Source organism: Struthio camelus, chromosome Z (genome assembly GCF_040807025.1).
Source record: "Struthio camelus isolate bStrCam1 chromosome Z, bStrCam1.hap1, whole genome shotgun sequence".
NCBI classification, from domain to species: domain Eukaryota; kingdom Metazoa; phylum Chordata; class Aves; order Struthioniformes; family Struthionidae; genus Struthio; species Struthio camelus.
The window spans coordinates 79,402,807-79,428,197 of record NC_090982.1 but is presented as its reverse complement, the minus strand read 5'-3'; the positions used below and the strand labels follow the sequence as shown (position 1 = coordinate 79,428,197).

At 48.9% G+C, this 25,391-nt stretch overlaps 1 protein-coding gene across 1 annotated transcript in view; it reads right to left on the bottom strand.

The window, feature by feature from the left end:
- Nucleotides 1-716: 716 nt before the first annotated feature.
- LOC104152009 (nucleolar protein 6) overlaps nt 717-25,391 on the bottom strand; it is a 39,860-nt gene continuing 15,185 nt past the window's right edge. The window contains exons 22-26 of the mRNA XM_068928288.1: nt 22,989-23,113; nt 22,734-22,823; nt 13,500-13,697; nt 4,124-4,225; nt 717-2,851 (exon numbers count right to left, since the gene is read on the bottom strand). Of these exons, the coding sequence (XP_068784389.1) occupies nt 2,702-2,851; nt 4,124-4,225; nt 13,500-13,697; nt 22,734-22,823; nt 22,989-23,113 (665 nt within the window). The 3' untranslated portion in view covers nt 717-2,701. The remainder of the gene's footprint in view (nt 2,852-4,123; nt 4,226-13,499; nt 13,698-22,733; nt 22,824-22,988; nt 23,114-25,391) is intronic.

Here is a 25,391-nt window from a genome sequence, read left to right as displayed (position 1 = left end):
TCGACTGGGTCAAAAGGGGCTGGGGTAGGAGCTGCAGAGATGGAGGTCAGGAGACCTGCTCTGTGCTGGCCATTGTGCCATTCACCAAGGGCAAGCAACAACATGGCAGAGGCCACTGGCCCCGTGGCTGCCTGAGCCAACAAAAGGCATATGGTTCCCCAATGCCTCACTATCCCTTAGCCAGCTCCGCAGGCACCAGCTGCCCCACAAAACTGAAGGAAAAGGTGCAGGCACACGTATATGGACAAAGGTAATGTGTAGGGAGATACTGTTGCCCTACATCTCCCCTACAAGGGAGGGGCATGGAGGGGGTCTATTTTGAAGGGTGAAGGGGGAAGCAAAGGTCCTTGGGACAGGACCATCAGGGGAAGAAGAGATCAGGCCAAAGTCCTCCCACCACCACCTGCAAGCTCTCCCCTGGCCTCAGAAGGAGCATTACCTTTCTGCAGCCCCAAGTTGGCATGGGAGGGAGCATGGGATTCGGTTGCCCTTCATTCCACCTGGCTGAGCCTTTATATAAGTTAATCCCCATTGACAAGACATAACACTGAGAGCTGGCTCAGCCCTGCTTTATAAGATACCTCTTGTCCTGGGCCTGTGCAGCCCTGCAAGCCCTGATCCTGCCGGGTGGAGGACAGCTAGCACTATATGTTCCTTGCTTCTCTGTGTGCCTGGTTTGGGGGGGGGGGGGGGGGGGACACCCTTGCCACAAGACAGGGTCAGCTGTTCCCTGGTGTCACTATGGAGCTGACTGCCCACCAGCAGTAAGATGTCCCCTATTCCTTGCCCCGTAATGTCACCGGGGTCTCCAGCCATGTAGAAGCACAAGGCTAAATACTTTGGCAGCAGCTCCAGCCCACAATCAAGCTCTTGCCCTGCATCAAACACAAGGCAGGTCACCCCTCAGCAAAACAGAGCTCGGACACTGCACATTTCCTGATGGGTAAGAGCTGGCAAGCTGTAAACTCAGTGCTCAGCAGAGTCACCACTGCAGTTTTCCTTCCAAACACTGCAATTCCCAATGTTTTAATATTCACAGAAACAACAGACGATTTAGCCCAAACGGAGAGATTTTGGCAAACTAGAGCACTCCCAGGCTCCTGCCTTCCCTTTTGCTGGGAACCTCCCTCAGCCTTTCCAAACACATCCAGGAGCACGAGGGGAGAACGAACAGAAATGATTTGTTCAGTCACTTCAGCAGCAAAGGAGCACCCAGCACAAGGCACTTCACATGTGTAAGCATGCAAGAGTTTCTGTGCAGGCTCATGGCCAAGCACCTCACTGCCCCGTTAGTGGCCACGAACGAGGTGCAGATCTCCCTTCGCGTTCTCTGGCAGAAAGAGGCAACAAGTTTGCTGAATCCAGTCACTACCCTTGGCAGAAAAGCAGAGTGACCATGAGACCAGTAGGTCTTGAAGCAACAGATTTAACATCCTATCCAGAACACTCCTTTACCAAGCAACAACTGTCTACGGTTATTAAATGGCCTAAATATCTACTTGCCTTGCCAACCAAGCTCTACCTATTTTTGGTTTCAGTGATATCTGTTGTCATCAAATCTGTTTCCTCTATTGCACATGATTCATTTGCATTTTGCTGTTAAAAAAGGTGTTCTTCCTCACTCAAACGCATGAGATGGGACTATCGCATTCACTCCTTCACATTTCTCTCTCTTTCCCCAGTAAGAGTCCCCACACTCATTTCAGATAAGACAAATATCATAGAATCACAGACTATCTGACGTTGGAAGGGACTTGCAGAGATCATCTGGTCCAGCCCCCTGTTCAAAGCAATGTCACGTACAGCAGGCTGCCCAGGACCATGTTCAGTCAGGTTTTGAACATCTCCAAGGATGGAGACTCCACAACCTCTCTGTGCGCTCTGTTCCAGTGTTTGGTCATCACCACAGTAAAAAGGCTTTTTCTTTAACTGGAATTTCCTGTATTTCAATTTGTGCCTCACATCCTGCCATTGGGTACCACTGAGAAGAGTCCAGCTCCAACTTCTTTACTCTCCCTAGTCAGGTATTTATACACATTGGTAAGATCGTCCCTGGGCCTTCCCTCTTCCAGGCTAAAAAATCCGAGCAGACTCAGCTTCTCCTCATATGTCAGATGCTCCAAGCTCTTAATCACTGTTGTGGCCCTGCGCTGGATTTGCGCCAGTATGTCTGTATCTGGGGAGCCCAGAACTGGACAAAGTGCTAATGTGGTCTGACCAGTGCTAAATACAAGGAAAAAAGTGTGGTCATTTGTGGACGGTATCTCTTTGGTTTTGCAGGCCATGAGAGTAACAACAGTGGGCACGATCTCTCTATTTAACCAGAAAAGAGCCTTCTCAACACCCACCCCAGCCAGAACTTTCAGGGCTTAACATTTTCACATGAGCACAACTTTCTTTCCTGTGAGAAACAGGAGAACTTTCAAACGCTTCATCCCATCTTTATAACTTGCTCCAAAATAAAAGAGGCATTTGTAGTCTTAAAAACAATAATAGGTCCCTTCTCAAGAATAACTGCACTCCTCTGAACAAGGCATATAAAGATAAATAGAGCAAGATGTACAGTTTGGGGATAAAAAAAAAAAAAAAAAAAAAAACACACACTAAAGCCTTTCCTAGGACCAATTTGTAAAAAGGAAGACTTCTGGAGTGAAAACATGCTCTGCTTCCGAACAGGTCCCTCTGAAACCTCTCAGCGGCCTTAGATGGTCCATTTCTCAGTACGAGTTTCCACTCTTTTGACCAGACCCTCTCCCAAAACTTCAAAGTCCTCCAGAATCGCCTCCACGTTGGGGACGCAGACCAGCTCATTGTTCAGAGTCGTCACCATCCTTCCTTTCATGCTGGAGACCTGTAGGACGCACACAAGTTGTGAAACGGAAACACTTGTGCTCAGAGCTGCTTTGCAATCTTTGCAAGCTTCAAGTAAGAGAAGTAACCGCTCTCCTGCCTCAACACATTCAACCCCCTCACAGTACTACACTTGATTTTTTCAGCTTCACTTATCATCCTCATCTATCATTATCAGAACTAATACAATGCTACAAGAGTGCTCCTTCTGGCTCTTTACATGGCTTACATTGCAGCCACAGTCCAGGGAGTGTAAGGGAAGAAGAGAAACACAATTGCCTCATACAGGGGCATGGTAGAAACTGGAGAACAGCACGCTGGCAGCCATGGGTGCATGGAGGAGCCCGCTAAGCAGAGCGTACAAGGTGTCCAAAAGGCCACATATCCCAAAGTAATCGTGTGCAAGAGCCACTTAGGTTCTGATCTGTTGTCAGGTGTGAAGACCTCGAGATGAGAAAGATCCTTGGTTCCATGAGGGTAAAAAAACCTCACGTTGAAGCAGGCCAAACTCAGCTCAGATCCAAACATCTGCTCCTCTTGTTTCACTGCTGTGAATAACCAGGTTTCACAACAGCAGCCAGGCTGAATTGGCCAATGCCTCTGGCCATGAAGACAGGAGAGATAAATCACCCAGAGGGAGACTGACAGCAGGACAGCCTGGACTGCCAACTCTGAGCCATGAGTCACCAGTTTCTTTGCGTCTTCCCTTCATAGAAAGCAGCATGAATCACTCCGGCATGTCTTAGAACTACCTTAACCACCCTCTAGGGTTCACCAACCCACACACTGCAGCTGGAAAATATCTTATATATCAACAGAACTTGGGTGCTACAAACCTGGGGCTGCCACCCCAGCTTCTTATAGGTTGGGTATTTCTGGGTAAGACACACCTAGATCACAAGAAGCAGGGACAGCCTGCTACACACATCAATCATCTTTGGCAAACAATGTATCCCCCATCTCCCAGAAGGGGACCAGAGAAGAGCACCTGAAAGAGGAAGCTCTGTTTTGACCTAGCAATCAGGTGCTCGGGCTCATCTAGGGATACAAGTTCTCTTTTCAGATCTGCTGATGAGGAACAGATCTGAGGAAACCATGGCCATAGCCTTGCCTCAGTTTCACCCCCTCTGAGACAGGGGCAGAAGTATTAGCTCAATTTCTCAAAGAGCTTTTGGGTTGATGAGTCAAATAAAGCAATTGCAATGCAGAAAACAACCTTCTAACCAGTCAGGGTACTAAAGGCAACAGAGGCTTAAAGCAGTCAAGAACTCACCTTAAAAGGCTGAGGCTGAAAGCTCAAAGGTTTCCACAAAACTGCAATCACTTCCCCACCATGCTTGTCATAGAAGAACAAGGCGAGATCACTGAAGGCATCCTGGAGAGAACAAAAACAGGCATCACATGAAACATCCCAGATCCAAATCTCTTATCTGATTATGTACCCTCACACCGTGACACACAATAGCTCCACACAAAGCAGGACCAAAGCTGCAACTGCGCTTCCAGTGGATTCGCAACAAGCAACAATTGGCAGCCCATGGACAAGTCCCAGGTGCTTTCTACTGTCTCTTGTCCACCAGCCTTGATGGAGGCAATGAAAAGCCACCAAGTTCTGTATGCAGGCCTAATTGCTCACTACCTCTCGCTGTCCCAGAGAGCAGAAACGTGAGCCACTATCTTCCACAGGCCTGCAAGAGCATACAGAAGTCGGCATCCAGGTCTAGGAAGTTGGACCCCCTAGAGCCCTATGTGGTATAAATCGATGAAACGATAGTGGAGGTTCTCCAGGAATCTGCTCTCCCCGGCCCAGTGTTTCAGCAGCTGTTGTCAGTGAGGAGCCTCCTTTGGCAGCTGCCAGGCAGGAGAGCTCCAAAAGAGAGCTTGCAAAAAGAGATGACTAAAGCCCACAGTCGAGTTTTGTCCAAGCAGACATGAGCTGGATTCCCAGCCCTGCGAGGAGGCAGGGGATGAGCAATGCAGAAGTAAACAACGCTGCATGTGAGCAACTTCAAACCCGACAGCTTGGACCGAAGCATCAGCGCCCAACGGGGCTGGCACCTGCAAGCAGGCATCCCAGATGCAGCTGACCAAGACAGCTAAGAAGCTGCTGCCTCATATCTGTTGATCATGGTCAAGGTTAACACGACACACAGCACATGCTTACTGAACCAAACTGACAGCCCAGGGCAGCAAATACCCCCAGCATCAGTGCAGGACAAGTTTCCACACACAGCCTCACTAACTTTGGAGTGACCTACTGCAAGGATACAGTCCCCCCCAGTCCCTTTTCATCCTTGTCCTGATGGCCAACAGCAGTATGGTGATTGCATTGCCTTTGTTTCCCCAGCTGCACCTCTGCCACACTCTTAAAAAGAGAATCAATTCTCTATTGGCAATACTGTATCATGAGGTTGTCATGAGGGCACAGAGGAAAATTAGCATCCTAGGCAAGCTATTTAGAAACGGTCTTTTGTGGGCAAGGCCTGGCCTGGCCTGGCAATAGTAAGAGGTAGCAGTAGGAGGAAAAGGTGGATTGGTTTGGTATTACCAGCCATCCAAATCGGTGAGGTGGCATTTTAAGCACCAGTAAGAGCCAGTAAGTAGGGAGGGGTGTTGTTGTTTGTAACCTTCGGAGCCAGATTTATGAGTCTGAACTTGATGTTTCATAGAAGGCAACATGATCAGGCCAGCAAGCTGGGAAGGTGCTGAGACCTGCCAGCTCACCCCACTCCACGGGATCTTCATAGGGGCCAGGCTGTCAGAACATTATCTCAAACTGGCTTGGAAACACCTGTCTAAAAATACAGTGAGGAAGAGGCAACCTGCCCTGGTCTTTCTTAGCTGAGACCAACCAGCAATGCTCAGAGTTCTGTCAACACAGAAAATTCCTCCTTTTGCCAAACACGAGGCAGGGAAAATTCAGTGAGGAGCAAAGCACAGGGCAGGCTGACCACCAACACACAACTTCCTGAATCAAAGGGGAACGATCACTCTCAAAGGGGACCAGAGCATGGGAGAACCTGAAAATACCCCATTATTTATGGGGTGAAGTCTCCAGGGCAACATGATGCTCCCTACAAGAAAGATATGTTTACAAGCACATCTTGCGGGAGAGGAGCCAGGAGCATTTGCAGGAAAGCAGCCCTCACAGACTCAGCTCATTTCCCCAAAAAATCTGCTGTTCCACCCAATACCCAGCACCTTTTAACTAGAAAACAGGGAGCAGAGAGCAGATGTTAAAAGGATGGCATCCAGTTTAAAAATCCAGCAAAGGGTATGCTTCTGTACTTGCACTGTTCCCAGCACCATCCACGTGACAGCTTCAGGCCAGCTACTCTGAGCTGCAAAGATGCACATTCATCTCCTGGGAAACTGCAGCATTAAAAGGGACTGATATATTAGTCACCACACTTCTGTTTGTGCAGAGGCTTGGAGAGCAAAAGCAAACACAGTTCGCCTCCCTTTCCACATCCCGTTCTCTATGCCCAGTGTCAACGGGCTTGCCTGGGCCTGCAAACACCTCCCTCAAGAGAAAGTTTAAAAGAAAAGGGAGAAAAGGTGGGGAGTACATTTGAACCCCTAATCCTGTCTCAAGCTGCCCTGTGTTTTTTGTCATGTTCAGTCCTACAGGCCCAAAGAAAGCCTGGTAGGCCCAGAGGGATGGAGAAAGGTGGCTGAGTAAAACAATACCCTGATCTAAAATGGGATTACTGTATTAAGCATTTTGGGCTAAAGCATGAATTTTGCAATGAGATAAGCGCTTGTTAGTTAAGCAACTACATTACTGTGGTTTGGGTTGTTTTTCCCTCCCCCTAACCGTTCACCCGCCCATTTTCTCACTGCTCCTACTTACACCTGCAGTTGGGGCTCCTTGCATCATATCTGTTGGAAGAACAGGAGCTGTCTGGGGCATGGGAGGTCTCTGTACCTGAAATACACCTAGCAACTCTTCCTGGTGCTATGGCAGTTCAAGTGGTAAATGTTTCAATCAACATTTGCTCAGTGCTTAGAACATCTTAAGTGCTCTCATGAGGGATCTGCCAGTATAAAACTCTATTAAAATAACTACAGCTACTTACTTTCACAAACAACTAAGTTCGTTGTTAACACTTTACAGTCCTTGCCATACTACCGCAAACCTGGCCCTGATGCTCACAGGTTACATGACAGACAGAGCAAGCAGTACTGCTGAGAAAAACCAGCCCAGGATTGCTTCTGTATCAGAGGATTTTCAAAAGAGAAAAGGAACATGGGTGTTGGATTTGAGATTCACCTGTTAAAAGATATTGCAAACCACTCAAGCTGTTCCACTTCCTAGTATCTCACCAGAGCAGCACGTGCATCCTCCTTCTGGGGGTTCCCAGCAGCAGCAAAGATATATGGGAAGGAAAAAAAAAAAAAAGGCAAAAAAAAAAAAGCCACCCACCAATGCTCTCCTGGCTGCATTAGAAAAATATGCCTTTCCCACCAATCCCTCAGCTTACCCAGTGCAAAAAGCTTTGACGACTTCCTATGGGAGAAATTCAAAGCAGACCTGTTGGAAGGCATTACCACACAGAACACAATCAACAAGCGCCTTTGAGCTCACCCAAGGAGCGCAAGGGGCTGCATGCCTTGATATGTACACGCACGCCCACGTGCATATCCAAACATGTGCAACTACCCCCGACCCAAGGGCACTATCTTAAGAGTCACACAGTCACTCTGCAGCTGTAAGAGCAGGGAATTTCCTGCTACTTCTGCCCCTCCAAAGGCATAGATCCAGACAGGAAGGTTTCCTTTCTGTACTAGGAAAGCCTACAGATCTTCTTGAGTTTGCTTGTCAGAAAGATGCCATAGCAGGAGTCAGGCCTGTCAGTCAAAACAGGAAGGGAGCAGTCTGACCTGAAAAGACTCCACCAGTCTTTTCTTCCATAACCACAGCTTGTATGTTTTACAAGACTGAGAACATTTAATACCAACTATTAATTCTTTCTTAACATGCAGTAGCAAGATATGCATTCCTATAGTGTGGAGAGAAGAAGGAAGAGGGCTGTAAATCTCCCAGATAAGTCTTGCATGAGGGAACAAGAAATGCAAGCCATTACACTAGTGAAAAGGATGTTCACAGTAAAGTAAAAAAAAAAAATATTGACTCGTTCATCCACACAGAAAAATCTCCCCTGTACCAGGAAGGTGGGCAGCTCCTTTGCCATGACCTCTTCAACAGACGCACACAACCGGAGTCAGCTAAATACCAGTGAAAGAGAGCACTGCATATCCAGGGACCCAGTGAGAACAAGATCGGATAAGAAACATTGTCTTGTAACAGCGTCATGTAGACATGCAGACTGAGAGGGCTCAGACAGCTGAATTTGACTTTCCCTGCATGAGAGAACAGTCTGGACTTTTTGGAGGAGGCCAATCTTCTAGCTTTGTGAGCTCGTGAATGCACGCAGATGAGCACAAGTTCATCCACGAGACTTGCTCGACGCAGGCAGAAAGATCTTCCCTTGAACTCCAAAGGATACCCAAACTACCTTGGAATAACAGCTAGGATAAGTGATCCTTCACATACCACGTCCCTAGCAAACAGCACAGAACTACAGATGAGGCACCCAGGTTCTGCAGCACTCAAGGAACAACAGCGAGTGCGGCAAAGGCTTAAGGAAAGGAAATGAGCCAGCAGAGTCACGAGAGAGATTCAGAGGAAGGCTTGGCCGAGTTCTTTAAAAACTTAATTTAGTCTCACTGGAGAATCCCAATCAGAACCCAATCCAGGCTTTGCTTGCTGTGATGCTCACCACTGTACACGCTAGGAAGTTTGGTTAAGGTCTGAGGTTCCAGGGAAGCCCTCTCCGTAGGAAGTCCGGCACCTGCTTTCCCTCAAAAGCATCTGTCTGCAAAGCCTTCTCATTTGGACTAACTCTCAGAACAGACCTTTTCTATCAGATTTGTTCTGGAATTTAAGAGCTCACGGTCTGAACCCCATGACCAGCCTTTCATCTTTACCCAGAGCCTCTCAGGCACCAAAGCCACTCGACCAGACTGGCTTCTGCAGTACATCTACTTGCAGCAGGAAAAATTAAAGCAGTCAGGGCCTAACACTTTCCCCCCTTTCATTTTCTCCTCTGATTAGGCTCTTTGTGGAAAGCATGTATCAATCCCTTGGCTCCAGACAGCTTCTGCTTTGCTCAGCCCTTTGCTTCGAGAACAGAGAACCCTTTGGGTGCAATCAGGTTAGACAGGACAAAGTAGGTCTCCCAGTCATGGGGCCAAGGCGCTGGGGAAGACTCTACTCCCTGTCCCTTTCAGCTTAGTTAATATGCTCTGTGACCTTTCCAGGGGAAGCAACCAGTTTGCTCAGAGAGAGATATTCATCAACCCCTTCAGATCAGCCTGCAACTGACCTGGAAGCTAAGAGAGCAAAATGAACCGGTACTGCAAGATACCTCTTACACGATGACCAAAAGGGAACAGTCATACCTATCTCAGACCCTTCAACAGGAGGGAAACCCCCCAGCCAGCACTGTCAAGGCAGATTTCAGGCTCTCTATCCCACAGCTTCCTCTTCTGAGGAACCCATGACCAGCCCCTGCTCTGTTCCCTTCAGAGCTCCCCATGGCCAAAGAACAGGGGAGACCAAACACACACTCCTCCTTTAGGAACACTTCACCGCTTCCAAAAAAAAAGGTAAGCTTTGCTCCTGTCTGTTTCTTCACTGAGAGGATGGTATAACGGATTCAGGGCTAGCTGTAATTTGTAAGCTAGACCAACTATACTCCAAGTCTGTTATTACCTGTATTAAATGGGCAGTAAAAATTCACAGAGTTTGGATGTCATAATTGCTTAAAAGATAATTAAAACTGCTTTCCAGGGAAGTCCCCTCCACACCTTGTGCCTCTGGACCCATTTGCTGACACATCTCTTTCAGGATACAAAGTCGACTGGAAATATAAAAAAAGTGTTATAATCAGGAAACTCATCAGGGAGTTGCAAATCAGGTGCTCCAGTTTATGGCTAGATTTGAGGCAAGTCTGTCAACAGCTTCCAAGGAGACTGCTTTCCCCATTGGCTCTTCCAGTACTCTCAAGCTCCTCTTTGAGTAAGAGGTTAGCCTCCTGCCAGGTCTTTATGAGCACCCTGACCTCTCTGGAGAGGCAGCGGTCCTGGCTCCATGCACACAAACGTCTCCAGTGCCTTGGCAGCTGCTAAAAGACTCCATTCAGCTCTAATCCTCCCTTCCAGTGCAGCATGGCAAGGTATTTTAGGCTTAAGAAGCTCCATTTCCTACCCAGCTCTATGACTCTTCATTAAGATTTCACGGGGGCAGGTCAAACCCTAATCATTTAAAGAACAAAAGAGAGAGGCCCGTCTTGATATTCCTCCTCAGATCCAGACACCAGAAAAGATGCACAGTGAAATAAACTGTTCCTGATCACTTTGCTTCCTGTTCCCTTTTTAAAGTATTGTGCAGGGTATTTCTCCTCCTCCCTTTTGCATAACCTGGAGCTCAAGAGATCTCCCAATGGTCTCTGCAACATGTTCCCAATACCTCCAGCTTGCCAATCACCTTCCTTCTTCAGGGCAGCAGACACCCACCCTGCAATGGGGACCTCCTTTCCCCTCTCCTCCACATCCTCCCTGGCTCCAAGATAGAAAGGCACTGCTATTTGCAAGGAAATCTGGGTAGGATATCAATATTCTTCCTCAAAGAGCCCTTGAAGGCATCCATGTCTCACTTCCCCCCCACAGGCTGTCCCAACCTGGTGCGGATGACAGAAGGGCTGAACTTGCATCTTGCTAAGTCTGACAGCTCTGCTGAACCCAAAGCTGATTCCTAAGGTCTAGGCAGAGATCAGCACACAACCTGGCTGCCAAGAAGCCTCGTATTTAACAGAGCTCTGCCCCTGCGCCCATGGTGAGGAAACCTTGGAAGAATCACAGAATCACAGAATCGTTTAGGTTGGAAGGGACCTCTGGAGATCATCTAGTCCAACCTCCCTGCTCAAGCAGGGTCCTCTAGAGCATATTGCCCAGGATCACATCCAGACGGGTTTTGAGTATCTCCAGCGAAGGAGACTCCACCACCTCTCTGGGCAACCTGTTCCAATGCTCAGTCACCCTCACAGTGAAGAGGTTTTTTCTCAGGTTCAGATGGAACTTCCTGTGGTTCAGTTTCTGCCCATTGCCTCTTGTCCTGTTGCTGGGCACCACGGAGAAGAGGCTGGCCTCATCCTCTTGACACTGCCCCTTCAGATACTTGTACACATTGATGAGATCCCCTCTCAATCTTCTCTTCTCCAGGCTGAACAGGCCCAGCTCTTGCAGCCTTTCTTCCTAGGAGAGGTGCTCCAGCCCTCTAATCATCTTGGTAGCCCTCCGCTGGACTCTCTCCAGGAGTGCCATGTCTCTCTTGTACCGGGGAGCCCAGAACTGGACACAGGACTCCAGGTGAGGCCTCACCAGGGCTGAGGAGAGGGGCAGGATCACCTCCCTCCACCTGCTGGCAACACTCTGCCTAATGCACCCCAGGATACCATTGGCCTTCTTGGCCACAAGGGCACACTGCTGGCTCATGCTTAACTTCACTGGGAGGACGGTATAACGGATTCAGGGCTAGCTGTAATTTGTAAGCTAGACCAACTATACTCCAAGTCTGTTATCACCTGTATTAAAAACCCTTGCAAGTTTTCTTCGGCCACCTCCTAAGCTATCTGGGTTAGGGCAAAAGGGGAGCTTGAACTGCAGGGGCCTAGCATCTTCCAGGCTGAACTGGGGTTTTAATTCAGGTACCTCTGCAGTTCTTTCCTTGGACCTGAAGGCAAGATCCTGCCCTTTTCACTGTTCCTTCTTGCAGCTGCCACCACTGCTGAGGCTGGCAGTAGCAATAGAGAATGCTCTCTATTGAGCTGTGCAGGGTGGGGCAAGGACAGCACCGTTCACCTCTGGCCAACTTGAGGATCAGCAAACACTGAATCCCGCAGAGCAAAAAGTTTCACTCATAGCCCAGGAGTGCTGCCCAAAAAACTGGTTTTCTTCTGCAAGTGTATTTCCTTCCCCACTGCAAGCGACTACTCGGCTTGAAGAGCAGCTGATACCAAATCTTCAGGCAAGAGAAGCACAAAGGAAGACGGATAAAATCCTCTGGAGTGTGTTAATTGGGAGAAGGGCAAGAAGAAAGCCAACTGAATAGCCATGCTGCCCAGGAGGGCTGTCAGGGCCTGCCAGGAGCTGCAGAAGCGCAACTAAAGCCTCCACAACTAACAGCTCTGGCTCCGCCTTTAAACAAGCCGCCACAAGCACAGTCCAGCTGCCGCAAGGGATCTGAGGAACTAACACATGCTGGAACAAAGGACATTCTAGTTAGATAACAGGAAAAAAAAAAAATCACAGTGAGGGTGTTCCAATACCGGGGCAGGGGCTCAGAGAAGAGGGAAATCTCCATCCTTGGAAATACTCAGCACTCAACTGGATTGGTTTTTGTGCAACCTGCTCTAACATCAAAGTTGGTTCTGCCCTGAGTGGAGACCAGGACCAGAGACCTCCACAACACCCTTGTCATCAGAACTCGTCTACAATTTCTGTGTTCTGACAGTGTTCACACCACTCTGCAGGCAGAAGATGACAGCACTTGAAAATCAACCCAGTTTTCGAAAGGAGAAGGGTGTCACAGCCCCACCGCTCTACACATTAATATTTACTCAGCTATGGTATGCATAACTCAGAAGGGCCAAAGAGGCCCAGACTGCACACCTGCAAAGTACTGGCTGTCCAAACCCACCAGTGTGGACCACCACTGCCACCCAGCATTCTACTTATCACCCCCCAGTTTGCCAACACTTTGCCATGGTCACCTGATGGAAGAGCAATGCATTGCTGACTTTTGATACCGATGTTCTCCACTTACTCATACCAGCAGCATAATGACAACCTCCCCAACCATCATGCATGTAACCAGCCTTGGAGAGACCATTCTGGGATCAATATTCAGCTTCTATGGTTCATTCAACCCCTGGCCTATCTGTTGATCCTTACAGCAGGAGCCCCGTTGGGACCATGCCATGGACACCCGTGGCAGTCACTGCCTCATACACCATCCCATAAAATACAGGTATGACCATGAGACGTTCTCATTCCTCAGAGCATCTCTCTCCAGCACACCATGAACAGTCCCGAATGGGAGCTAGTCCACAGAATCACAGAACGGTCGAGGTTGGAAGGGACCTCTGGAGATCATCTAGTCCAACCCCTCTGCTCAAGCAGGGTCATCTAGAACACACTGCACGATTCGTTTCCTCCAGCATCCACCCCAGTAGGTGTAAGACGCCAGGAATAATCAACTGAATGGAGAGAAACGACACTAGAGATAGTTTTGCACCGAAATGTCATATTCTGCAGAAGACGTCCCAGGAACTTTGTACTTCAGGTCAATTCTCACATCAGCAACACTCCCATTTCATGGAATGGGCAGTGCATTCACTATATTTTCTGCTGAAAAAGTGATTTCAGATGTACGCTTGCCTAAAGAATGACCATTACATGCAAAATAGGTAAAGATGTCATCATCCAGGTCCTTCAGTGGCAGGAAATTAATGACCTGCAAAACGAAACATCACTAACACTAAGGCAGGCAGCTCCCTACCACATCCCCAGATGGCCATGCTTACTCTCAGCTCTTGGAGGTAGCACTGTACAGGGTCATAATCCACCACTGGGAAGAGGATCTTCACTCCAGCACTGTTCTTCACCACTCCGCGGGAAAATGACTTTACTGGCCGGTCCACGCTCTCCAGATGCCGAGGAATCTGGGTTGGGTTCAGGTGGATTAGGACATCATAGAAATCCAAAGGAGGGCGGAAGACCATCTGCAGGGAGAAAACACCAGTGCTAATTGCAATATAGGATACAGGAGAGCAGGAAAGCTAGGAGAGATTTCCCAAGTCATTATTTGCATTTTATTCCCTGCCATCCCCCCTGCTACCTTAGAAAACAGCGAATGAAAGCCAAAGTTTTGGTGAGAGGCTGTGAGAAGTTTGACAAAATGTCTCCAGGAAAAATACCTCTGTGGTGGAGTCACTGGGTGCTGAAGTCCTGTCTGGCCACCCCATTTACTTTGGGCTGAGACACATCCTGGTCACACATGTGCTCCACTCCCATCAAAATAGGATGGGACCCTCATTTCCCTGCACCCCACACAAGTGTTATAACCAGAACATTGTCTAGAGCAATGTGGTTCTCCCTTTGGCCATCCCCTTGTGGATAAGCTATACGTTCTCTGGAAGAGCAAAGTGCACCAATAAGGACACACGTCACTGCTGCAACCCAACCTTCTAGCAAACTTAAACCCTTTGAAAAAGGGAACTGCTCCTGAGCCACATCAGGCATCGAGCCAGAAGGGCTACATTTACCTCATTTATGTTTCCTGACTTGGGGGGGGGGGGGGGGGGAAACACCCTAACCATTGCCTACCCATTGTATATCATGTATCACCCAGGAACTCGGGACAGGAATCTGAATTCTCCAGGCCTAGGGAACAGTCACTGGAGAAACAGAGTCGACGAGGTTGTCCCCTCCAGCTCTGACCACAGAAAGTTCTTCCGAGCGCAAGATGGTGGTGTGGGTAGTCAAGAGAGTGACAGACGGCAGGATAAACATAGAATGGAGCAGAGTCCCAGAACAAAAAAAGGAAAGTATAGAAGCTAACAGGAGCCAAACTGCATCATGGGGAACACAGCGATCTGTGTAACAATGGGACAGCCCCATATGTCAAACAGCCATCACCCCAAAGGACAACAGCATCTTCCATCAAGCAAACAGAGGGCGAGAACATGCCCTGTTAATGGAGGAGACCAATCTCACACACATAAATATTTGGACAAGCAGGATCTGGCACTCTGAATACAGCTGTATTAAAATGGAAAACTCAAAACTGTGTGTATGTTTCTGCAGAATAAATGACATGGGGATATGAACAGAGCTATCGGACACCACCCAGCAAAGCGTTGGCAAGAAATCCAGCTGACAGAGCTGGTTAATAGCCAAGCTGGGGAAAACATTTCAAGAACAGCAGCAATCAGCACCAAGACTCCACTCTGGTCCACACAGTCCTTTTCCCACCAGGCTGGAAAAATTCATGGCTTATTCCATCCCCTCGGGAGCAAAGGAATGGAGCTCACAGTCCCACTTCTGCATCCATGTGAAAATACGCACATCCCTCCGCAACCCAAATGAAAGGACAACCAAAACCTGGAGCTCCCCTTGGCGTGTCCCTTTAGACACATAGCGAGAAGAGGCATCTCCAAGTTGCATTTGGAAGGCTTTTCTCTCCTCCCAGCCCTATCCTTTGCTTACAAACAGATTAACAGCCCTGGAAACAGTGCCCTGTGTTTATCCCTGAGGGACGTCACAGTCCTGAGAAGACAGTGGTACGAGCCGGAGGGACACACTTGGGATGAGAAAGGATCCTGCTGCAATGGCCAATGGGAAAGGAGGAGGGAAGGAAGAATTAGGAGGCTAAAGTAAGAGGCTGGGAAGACAGTATGGACAAGCAACAACTCATTTCACTAGCAAAAGTCTCCCAGCTCACCTAGCAGCTGGAGTTTTGGACCTGGGGTCCTGTTGTAACTGCGACAAATAGGTATTTCTCATCAGTACAGCCAAGCCCTCCTTTTCCACGCACCAGGGCTCAGAGCTGACATAGAAGTATACTCTATCGCTACCACCATCACCCAAGCCAACCCAAGGTGCTGCAACACTTTTGGTTGCATAAACATCCTTCCCAAAGCTCAAATCCTGGAGCAATTCAGGTCAGTCTTGGCACAAAGTACCTCCAGCCTGAACCAAATTCAGCAAAGTTACCACTCAAACAGGTTTGTATCTAATCAGAGGCTGCAGTGACACCTCTGCCTACCTTTGGAGTTTGTTTTTCTTAATATGGTGAACCCAGACGTTACCCGGACGTGTCTGACAAGTGCTGGGTAGCTGGGGCTGGTCTGCACCAGGGAAGTGTTCCTCTAAAACCGTTTCCAAAGCCAGTTCCCAATCTCCAAGTGAACAATGCTTCATCGGGGAAAGTCACCTAGAAGGCAGCACCACTTTACTCTAACTCACTCAACAAAACTCACTAAGTAAGGACTATTTGAGGAAACCTGCTCTTTCCAGCTGGCCCCAGAGCATTCACAACAAAACAGTGAGATCAAAGCAAAACCCCCTTTACAGCCCTGTAATGGAAACCGCACCCTTCCCAAGTAGATCTCATCCTGGACTAGTACTTCCAGTCCAAACGCATCAGAACCAAAAGCAAAGTCAATAAGCTACATGTTCAGTACAAACGTGAAGCAAATGTGTTTTCATTGCCCAAGCATAGATCCCTAAGCACCTAAAAGGTGAATCTTTCATACCTAACCACTGTTTGGCTTTTCAAGTCCCCTCAGCTTCAACCACAGAAGTTACTACTCGCACCTCCAACACAAGCTCCCCTCCAAGCTTATTTTCCATTAAATGCAAAGGATTTAGACATATCTCCCCTTACTTGGCAAATGTGCAGGTCTAAATCTCCCAGGTCCCTTTGAGCAGTGGATGATTCAGGTGAACCAAAAAATCACAGAGAAAGCAGTGAGGGTTAAAATACATATATAGCCTTGTTGCTCTCCTCAAACCAAAACAATGGCTTCCTAGCATTGCATGTTAGTGTCCTACCAATATCTCCACCACCCCAGGTTTGGACAAGAGCACACAAGCCAGATTTGCATAAGTCGGACAAGATAGTCTCTCAGAGGTGCCATCTGCTCTGGCCATAGACACATGACTGATTCAGCACAGAAACATCATGGTTATGTTTCTCCTGGTTTTCTCAGGGCATGAGAAAACATAGAATACAGAGTGCCTTAAGGCAAATAAATTTGCCCTAACTGACAACATTTCATGCCAAGCTGCAAGTCAGAGTCAAGTTTCCCAGAAGCGAGGTAGTCTGTCCTTAACTTTCGGTGCACAGCTGTCCTGGGACACCAGCCTTCACACTTCCACCATCACTGCTCTTCATCTGAGGGCAACTATGCATCGCTACAGCTAGAATCCTACTGAACACATACCAGTAGTCATCATGGGAAGACCATGGCCTTCTTTGTGTTTTGATGACAAATGCATAGCTTCACAGGCTATGCCCAGGAACTCTGCTCAGCACAGCCCCTCAACCCAGGACTCCTTTTCTAGCACAGAAAAAGACCCAGCAGCCACAGAGCATCTGCAAAGGAGCTGAAGGAACCACATATCCCTCCACTGACAACGGAATCTCTGACTCACAAGAAGAGGAGCTGCATTTTGTTTATCCTCAGCAGTTTAACCAACTAGACAGCTGCCTGCCATCTCCCTGGCCAAAAGCATTAACGGAAAAAGCTCAGGACAGCTCAGCTGCTGCCTGGCCCAGCCCTGGGCTCAAGAACAGACCTTTTATCCCAGTGGTGATAAAACAGATGTGAGCTGAGAGTTTCTGTGTCCTACCTGTTCTTTTGCAAGCCCAGCACAGTCTGTTAGAGCACAACACTGACATCCCAGGTCCCATCTGACCCACCTGCAATGCAGCTGCCCTCCCACCCTGGGGAGGTCCCACACCTGGAGGAAGCATGGCCAGAGCTATTCCATATACCAGCTCGTCAAAGACTAAGTTTTAAGACACAGAATAAAAACATAGCTGCAGCCAGGATGGAGAAGAAGGTGGGATAACTCATACAAGATAGTCTCCCAGAGGCGCCTGCGCTTCCTGAGGCTTTCTTTCCTACAGCCAAGCTGAGGGGTGAAGGAAGGAGGAAGTTTTGTGGGTTTTGCCACTCAATTCATTGCCCACAGCCAGCTTGCAGATCACTTCTCCTCCCAGCCAAGCAGTTCGTAAAAAGAGCAAGAAGGAAGAAACCATTGCCAAGGAGGCAGAGGAGGCATGAGAAGTAGTTCTGGGCAGCTTTACACTCATTGCAATGAGGGGAAGCGTCAAGAAACGTTGAGAACCAGGTGTGAGGACCCTAGCCAAGGGAAAGGGGAGCTCTCCATACCCAACCAATGCAGTTGTCACCCTATGCTCTGGAGAGCACAGGTCCTCATCCACTAGCCAGGACCACGGCCAAGAGCTGACTGCAAAGTTCCTCACCCAAGCATGCAGTGCAGAGGCCAAAGGGATGACACTGCCAAGCGCTGCTGAGGATGGACATTCACAAGGCTGACCACGTTATTCTAAGTCCCAGTCAACGCTCAGGCTGATTTCTGGGATCAAAACTGACCATGCTTTGTACATGGAAGAAGAGGTGAGGAAGCAGAGCAGGGAGAGTTGCAGAGTCTTTGCTATGAACTGCAACCAAATGCAAACCAACTATGGCAGCTGTGTGTTTCACAGACACAGAACAGACAGTGAGTCTGACAGGTCCTCTGAGATGGACATTCCTCCCACTAGCCAGCAAGGACTACCTGCGACCTCATGCCAACTTCCAGGCTGTCTTCTGTTAAAAATATACCACCAAGGAAGGCAGTGCTGAACTACAAATAGGTTGCACTTACGTTCCCCAAGAAGCAGCCTCGTTTCCCTCCCTTGCACGTTTTGGAAGGTCCAGGGCACAGACGCAGATGGAGCATCCCAGTTAGACAGCTAACACACAAGCAGCAAAAATCTAAAGCTGCTGCTTCAGGGAGACTCCTTGGAGAGCCCACAGATGCTCAACTGGTTGAGAGAGACCCTTACAGCTTTGCAGTAGCTCATTACAGCCCTGGCTAAACTTAGATTCAAAAAGATGATTCCTCAGGTTTCATTTGGCTGCAGCAATACCGCCGTCTTGAGAAACAAGATATTTGTCAACCCTCAGCTGCAAAGCACGGGGCTGTCAATACACCTTCCACACCTAGGGACAAAACGTCTCCCACCCAAAATGCCAAGTCAGAGCAACAGTTTGGAGAACAGAGTGCCAGCCACGTTTCTTAGCATGTTTAAGTGATTTTCCCACGGTCACATCAGGAGTCCACGGCAAAGCCAGGAACTGACCCCAAACCACTCAAAACCCATCTCCAAGCCTCCACAAGATCTCCTTTTCCCTGAGCACCTCCCAATTTCCTTGGGAACTGTAATGCTCAGCCTCAGCCAAGAGCAGGTCCCTACACATACGGGCGTTCAGGACACGCAGCCAACATCTTACACAGAAAAAAAAAAGCCTGAAGCCCAAACCGGACAGTAGTTACAGCTGGACATGGGCTGCAGTCATCAGTGGCCTCATCGTAATCATTACCAAATCGGAAGCACTACATCAGATAACGATCTTTTACCAGATAGGCCTAAACCCCTCCCTTCTCCCTTCATTAACATTCCTCACCCACATTTTCCGTAATACAAGGACTGCTGTAGATAAACCCATCGTTTAAAAGGCATCAGGAGCCGGCAGGTTCATTTCCTTTCACTAATAATAATTCAAGGAACGTGAAGCTACTAGCAAGGCTTCCCCCCAAGGGGCTCAGGCTCCCACCCTGGCTCTGGGAACAGGCAACATGATTAAAATGGACACCCAGAGCCTGTAAATATATTCCGGGTAAAGGCAAGGGCAGCCAACAGATCATAATTAGCTGTAATGCCAATTCCAGGGGACACAGAGAAAGCAGCATAGGGGTGAAAATAAGCCTATAAATAAACAAGCCCCTCCCTGCAATTTCCTCTCTCAGGCACTGTGGAAAACATCACGGCTGTAACCTGTTCCCTACAGCATCAACTCTGACCTCTCTCGAGGGCCTTGTATCCAGGCTCAAACTCCAGCTTACCCAGGCTTTCTGTGCCAGATCTCCAAGACAGGGCACTTTCTAGCCAAACCCAGAGCTCAGGCTCCTGTCCAGGAGAGAGCTGCATGTGATGGTGGTGGGCGGGACCTGGAGAAGCCACACAATCCACCAATGGCCCAAACTGAGAGGTCTGCATCAAACGCAGCTGGGACATGACAGTCACACCTCCTGCAACAGAGGCTCCATAGCCTTCTCGGGCTCCTCAACACTTCCAGGACTGGGCTCGAGACCAGCTTCCTAAACCACTCTTCCTCTGCAAACTCATTGCTTTCTGTCCCAAGTGAACAAAGAAATGGCTTTCCTTCCTCTTTGCAGAACCGCTCTCCCCACCTTTTTTTTTTTTTTTAAGCTATTTGAAGAATGCTAGTCCATCTTTTCTCTCAGGTCTAGCCCAGCTAGCCTCACTCCCTTCAGCCTTCCCTCCCAGATGATGCTTTCCAGACTTCTCTCACCCTCCTGCAGTCTCCCCAGTTGTGACGAGGGCTCTCCCCAGCTAATGCCAACCACATAGAGGTCTGCATAGGAGCTAGCCCTGCCAGCTGCCCTTTAAAGTCAGAGGAGATTCATCCGATCATTTTAAGCACCTGCTTTTGGAAGGAGCGTACCATAGCCTGGCAGTGCCATGGGGAGCTGAGGAGGGCTAGATATCACTCAGTCTCACAAACGCTGTGCACACGCTTCTACTGCAGCTTTACAACACGCCATTGGCTCAGGCACCCAGGCAAGAAGCTGTTCCCAAGCTCACTCTCCTATCCCAGCATGCTGCCCATATTACTTGCTCCATCACCTTTGCTGCTCCTCTCTTCATCGGTCCTCTTTCCACTACAGCATCAACTACCCTGCTGCCGCACTGAATCACCCTGAGCAGGGACCATGCCCGCAGCACTGAACTTGAAGATAAGCAGTGTCTAGACGGTTGAAATACTGCTCTCAGCAGGGAACTAGGCTGCTGGGAGAGCTTGTTTTGAGCATGGCCTGTGGGTGCAACAATTACAGAGGTAGTATTTTCTAAGCTGAAGTGTAAAACCTGAAATCCTGTTGATTGGCTAAACCCCACCTCTGCTTATTGAACTGCATCTCTGCAGACCCCATCTGCAGCCAGACATAGTTCTCCCCTTTCCATTCAAAAGGGCAGCACAGGCATGGGATGAGCAAACGCATGAGAGCTGCTGCATGGCAGCCCAGGTAGGGGCTGTCTGCCACAGACCAAACAGATGGCATCCCAAGGCCTCCCCTCTCTACCACACAGGAGCACAAAGAGATCTCATCTCCATCCAGCTTCCCAGCTGCAGATTCATGTGCAAGACAGCTGAGACCGGTGATTCCTACCAACACTGCTTCCCAAAAGGCCTCTCAGAAAACTGTTTAGTCACCGGATGGGAACACACCTTCTCTGGGACACTTTCACAGAGCAGCTGCTTTCTGAGCTGTAATTTCTGAACAGCACGCAGCCCAGGTGGCTGACTTACCAGTCACAGCACAATTGGAGTGAGGAGGAAGAAGATGACTTGACTAACTAACCCAACAGACTGTATCCAAGCAGGGAACAAGTCTCTGGCTGGGCATGAGTGCAGACAGTGTTACGGCATCATTTCTAAAATTTTTAGGGGCCTCTCCTCCGTGAATCATCTAGAGTCTGTCCCTGGTCCAGGAAATCCCTACAGCCATCCCTTCATCCTGTACTACCTAATGACTACTTTCTCTTACCTCTTGTTCAGCCAAGTGCTGAAGAGATCGCAGTCTCATCTCCCTAATCATCCTTTAACACAACATCCTGGATCCTTTTCAACCTGGACTTTGCTCTGGCCATGACGCAGAAAGGAAGAGTACTTACCGGCTATTCTGTCTGTTATCATCTTCCTCTTCCTCAATCCCACAATAGACTCCTGACAGGAGGAGCAGATGTAGCAGGACAGAAACTCAGTATGCAGTGACCAGGAGCATATCTCCCTCCATACCAGCCAAGAGCTACAGCAGACTGACAAGATACTGATCCAAGAACAACCCTCGGATTTGAAAGCAGCCAGCTCCATACAGCCTTATCATAAGAAAGAAGCACATTTCTTGAGAGCAAAGACAATCTGCGCCATGAGGACAGGCCCCTGCTCTTCTGCCTTCATCCCTTCATGCCAAAACACTCCCACATCTCCTGAATTATATGAGGTTCGATATAAAAGACTTCAAAGTACCCAAACGCACAGCATCATCATCAGAAAACAGCACTGAGAAGAGAGCAGGTTGCAGCACTGAGCTCTGCTACTGACTTACACATGAGGCTCTCCTTCTTCTACCCATTTAAATCTACCTCCTTCATATAATTCCCCTACCCCTCTAAGGAAAAGGCCAATTGCAACAGCGCCAGCATCTGGGAGAAGAGGTAAAACAATCTAAACCCTTCACAGTTCTCGGCCAACGCCTGCCACCCTTGAACATGGGATGCTGCTGCCAACATAAGCAGCGCTTGGCACGGCAGCCCTTCACAGCTCAGAGCTGCCAGTCCTGGAACTCAGCCGCACTCCAGGGCGGCCCCAAGAAAAATCAAGTGCCTTCACATTGCTAGATGCTGTGCAAACACACGAAGACAAATATTGCCACCAGAAGTCATATGTGGTCTATATAAGTAGACCTGAAAGTAGGAGAAAGGTGTCTTAGGATCTGCGTTTTATGGAGGAGACTGGCACTCTGAAACGAGCATCCCAGTCCCAGTATGTAGCAGGGCCACTGGCCTTGCCTGTAGAAGATAGGCTACAGAGCCACAGCTAGAAGAATCCACATCATAAGACAGACAAAGTGCAGAAATTAAGCATCCAGCACAGAGTGCTAGTCAAGCACTGATGCACCAAATCCCAAGACAGAAATCCATCTGTCCTGTGGACAAATACACGTGTCAGGGGGTAGGGAGAGACAGGATTTACATGGCAACTGGCTAGCAGCTTGGGAGCTCAGGTCATGCAGACACACCTGCACATGGAGGCAGGACTTGATGGGGCAGCCTCCATCCTGCATCAGGATGACTAGATTGCCCACTGTTCAGCTCCTACCCGCAGCTCGTTTGGGCAGAGCCCAAAAACCCTTGCCCAGCTACCCAAAAGGATTACCTTCATGTCCTGGCTGCTGAGTGGGTTCATGAGCTGCTCCTCCAGGGACCGGAGGGACTCTGAGGCCAGTACGAGAAGGCGCTGCAGGATCTGAGGAGGGAAGAGAGCTAGAGGGTAAAACGTGGGGCTTTGCAGAGAGAGGGACGGAGCAGGGGCATCACTACAGGGCCAGTGAAGCTCAATGCAGCACTGGGACCATTGAACTGCCCCAATCTGGCAGCCACAGCAGGGCAAGGAGGGAAAGCCCCAGCTCACCTGCGCTGAGGGTCGCTCTTTGGTCCACATTGAGGTCCACCTGTCTTTGGGTGTGGCAATGAACATAATGGGGAGGCGAGAGCGAGCAGCCAAAAACTTGTTCTTGATCTCCACACAGTCAGCACCTGGAGAGGGCAGGCAGATGGATCAGATGCTCCGTCCCCTCTACACCCACATAACACAGCCCAAGAAAGGGCAATATAATCAGCGTTTGTACTTTCCCACCCTTTTCCCCACACCCTCTGATCCTCTAGCCATATTTCTCGCCTCCCTTATCCAAGCTCAAAGCACCAACAGGGGAGGCAGAGTGAAGAGGCAGCAACTGCTGAAAACTAACCATCAGAGCCCACCCCTGGCTTCCTGGTCACGATGCACCCACCAGGTACCACGAGGCAGCAGAGTCTGCATTTGACACTCAGCAGCCCTCAGACCCTGGCACATCAATTCCTTATTCCCGTTCACCTGCATGGGGAAAAACAAGGCTTGGGAGCCTGGTCGCAAAGAGCCATTCACAGTACCACAACCTCTGGGCACAGGTGTTTTTTCATCTGACAAATCAGTCTTGCTAAACAGCAAGCAGAGTTGATAGGGGGTGAGACAACGTGACAAACAGTAGCAACGTAAACCCCGTGGGAAGCACGCATCTCAGGGTAAGAGCAGTTTGGAAATACAAACCTCTGCCACAGCCCCTGCAGCACACCAGCACCAACCAGCCACCTCTGTCCCAAAGTGGTCAAACTCCCCTGCCTGGGCTTGGAGACACAGCCTCATAAACCAGAACAAGCCCATAACACCAATGCATGAAGGTGGTGGTTCCAGGGCGGGGGAGGGAGGGGGTCGAAGTTACAGCCATTTTCCCAGAGGCACAACTAGTAAGATGAAAAGAGGGATTCCCCAAGAAACTATCTTTTCCTGTGACCACATTACTGGATAGATTCTAATGACACAAATAAGCTGCCTCACTTAATAGTTATCCAGGAGTGTTTGCAACAAGCCTTGTTCCTTGCAAGCCCAGCCTAGGTATTTCCTCTTTTATCTCTACGAGACAAAAAACACACGATGAATCCCTCAAAGAAAAATGTGCAATCAAAAAAAAAAAAAAAAAACAAGACTGTCCCTCTTCATACCCCATCCCCTTCTAATCCCCTCAATAAGGGAGGCCAACAGAGCACAGGCAAACAATCTGCATCTCCTGAACCCCACAACATACAAAACAGAGTCTGCAATCCCGAAGCATACTTTAGACCAGAGGCAGGATATAGCTCCTTTTTCACACCCAGAGGAAGGATGCCTGTATCTCTCCAGCTCTCAGCCAGCTGCTGGCTTGCAAAAGATGCCAGCCTGAGACAGGCTAGGCCAGAGGTTGTGGGACAATCAGTCCCACTATGCACAAAGCCAGGTCACGCTATAAGGATGGCTACCAGCCAAAAAAGGTTTAGAGGTGGCAAGCCCAGCAGTACAACCAGCTTTTGTGCTTTCCCACCCAGCTTTGGCCAGAGCACTTCCTTGGCACTGCTGTTCCGCTGCAGCTGTGCGGAGCCAGCTCACACAGGGGCTGAGCCTGACTGCTGGCTTTGATGGGCAGGCATCGGGTAGCATTTGCCTACCCCTTGAAGATAAACCTTTGCAGCAGAGAAGGAAATGCCAGTATAAACTTTGGCCACCATGACCACCTCCCCTCCAACCTCTGGAACGCTGCTGCTGTGGAGCAGCACCAAAGGCTACTGGGAGAAGATGCCGGAGCCACCTTGTGCAGCTCAAATGGAAAGCTGATGACAGAGAGAAAAATCCCTCGGGAGCTAGTTACTAAATTCACAAAAGCTACATCCGGCTCAGGAAGTCTCCAAGCTGCAAGTAGCTGGAGGCTGGGAGAGAACTGGCAGGAGCAGCGCTATACGCTTGCTCTGTTGTTGCGCTCTTCCTCAGCATCTGCCTATGGGAAATTCTGAGACAGGATGCAGGGCTAGATGGATCTTTGCTCTAACCCCACAGAGCCAATCTTATGTAGCCCCAGATGCAGTTCAAGGCACAGTCACTGGGACTGACACAGGCTAGGAACTAGTCATGTTATGAGCTAATGAGAGTTCAATTTTTGATTCGTTTTTAAGAAAAATAAAATGAATTTTTGGTGAAAAACTCTTCATATTTTTTCATTAAAAAAAAAAAAAAGCTAAAGGGTAGAAACATATCAGTTTCCAAAAAAACAATTCTCCTTCTCAAAAAAGAGTTGAGTGAGTACTGAAACCCATGGGAACAGCTGCTCCCTCCAGTGTTGCCCACACCACTCACAAGCAGCTTTTACTTTTCTCATAGATCAGCTTTAAAAGTTCAGGTGTTGCTACTCCCCCCACCAGAGCTGAGACATGTCCACAGTGTAGTGAACAAGCCATGGTCTTTTCTGAC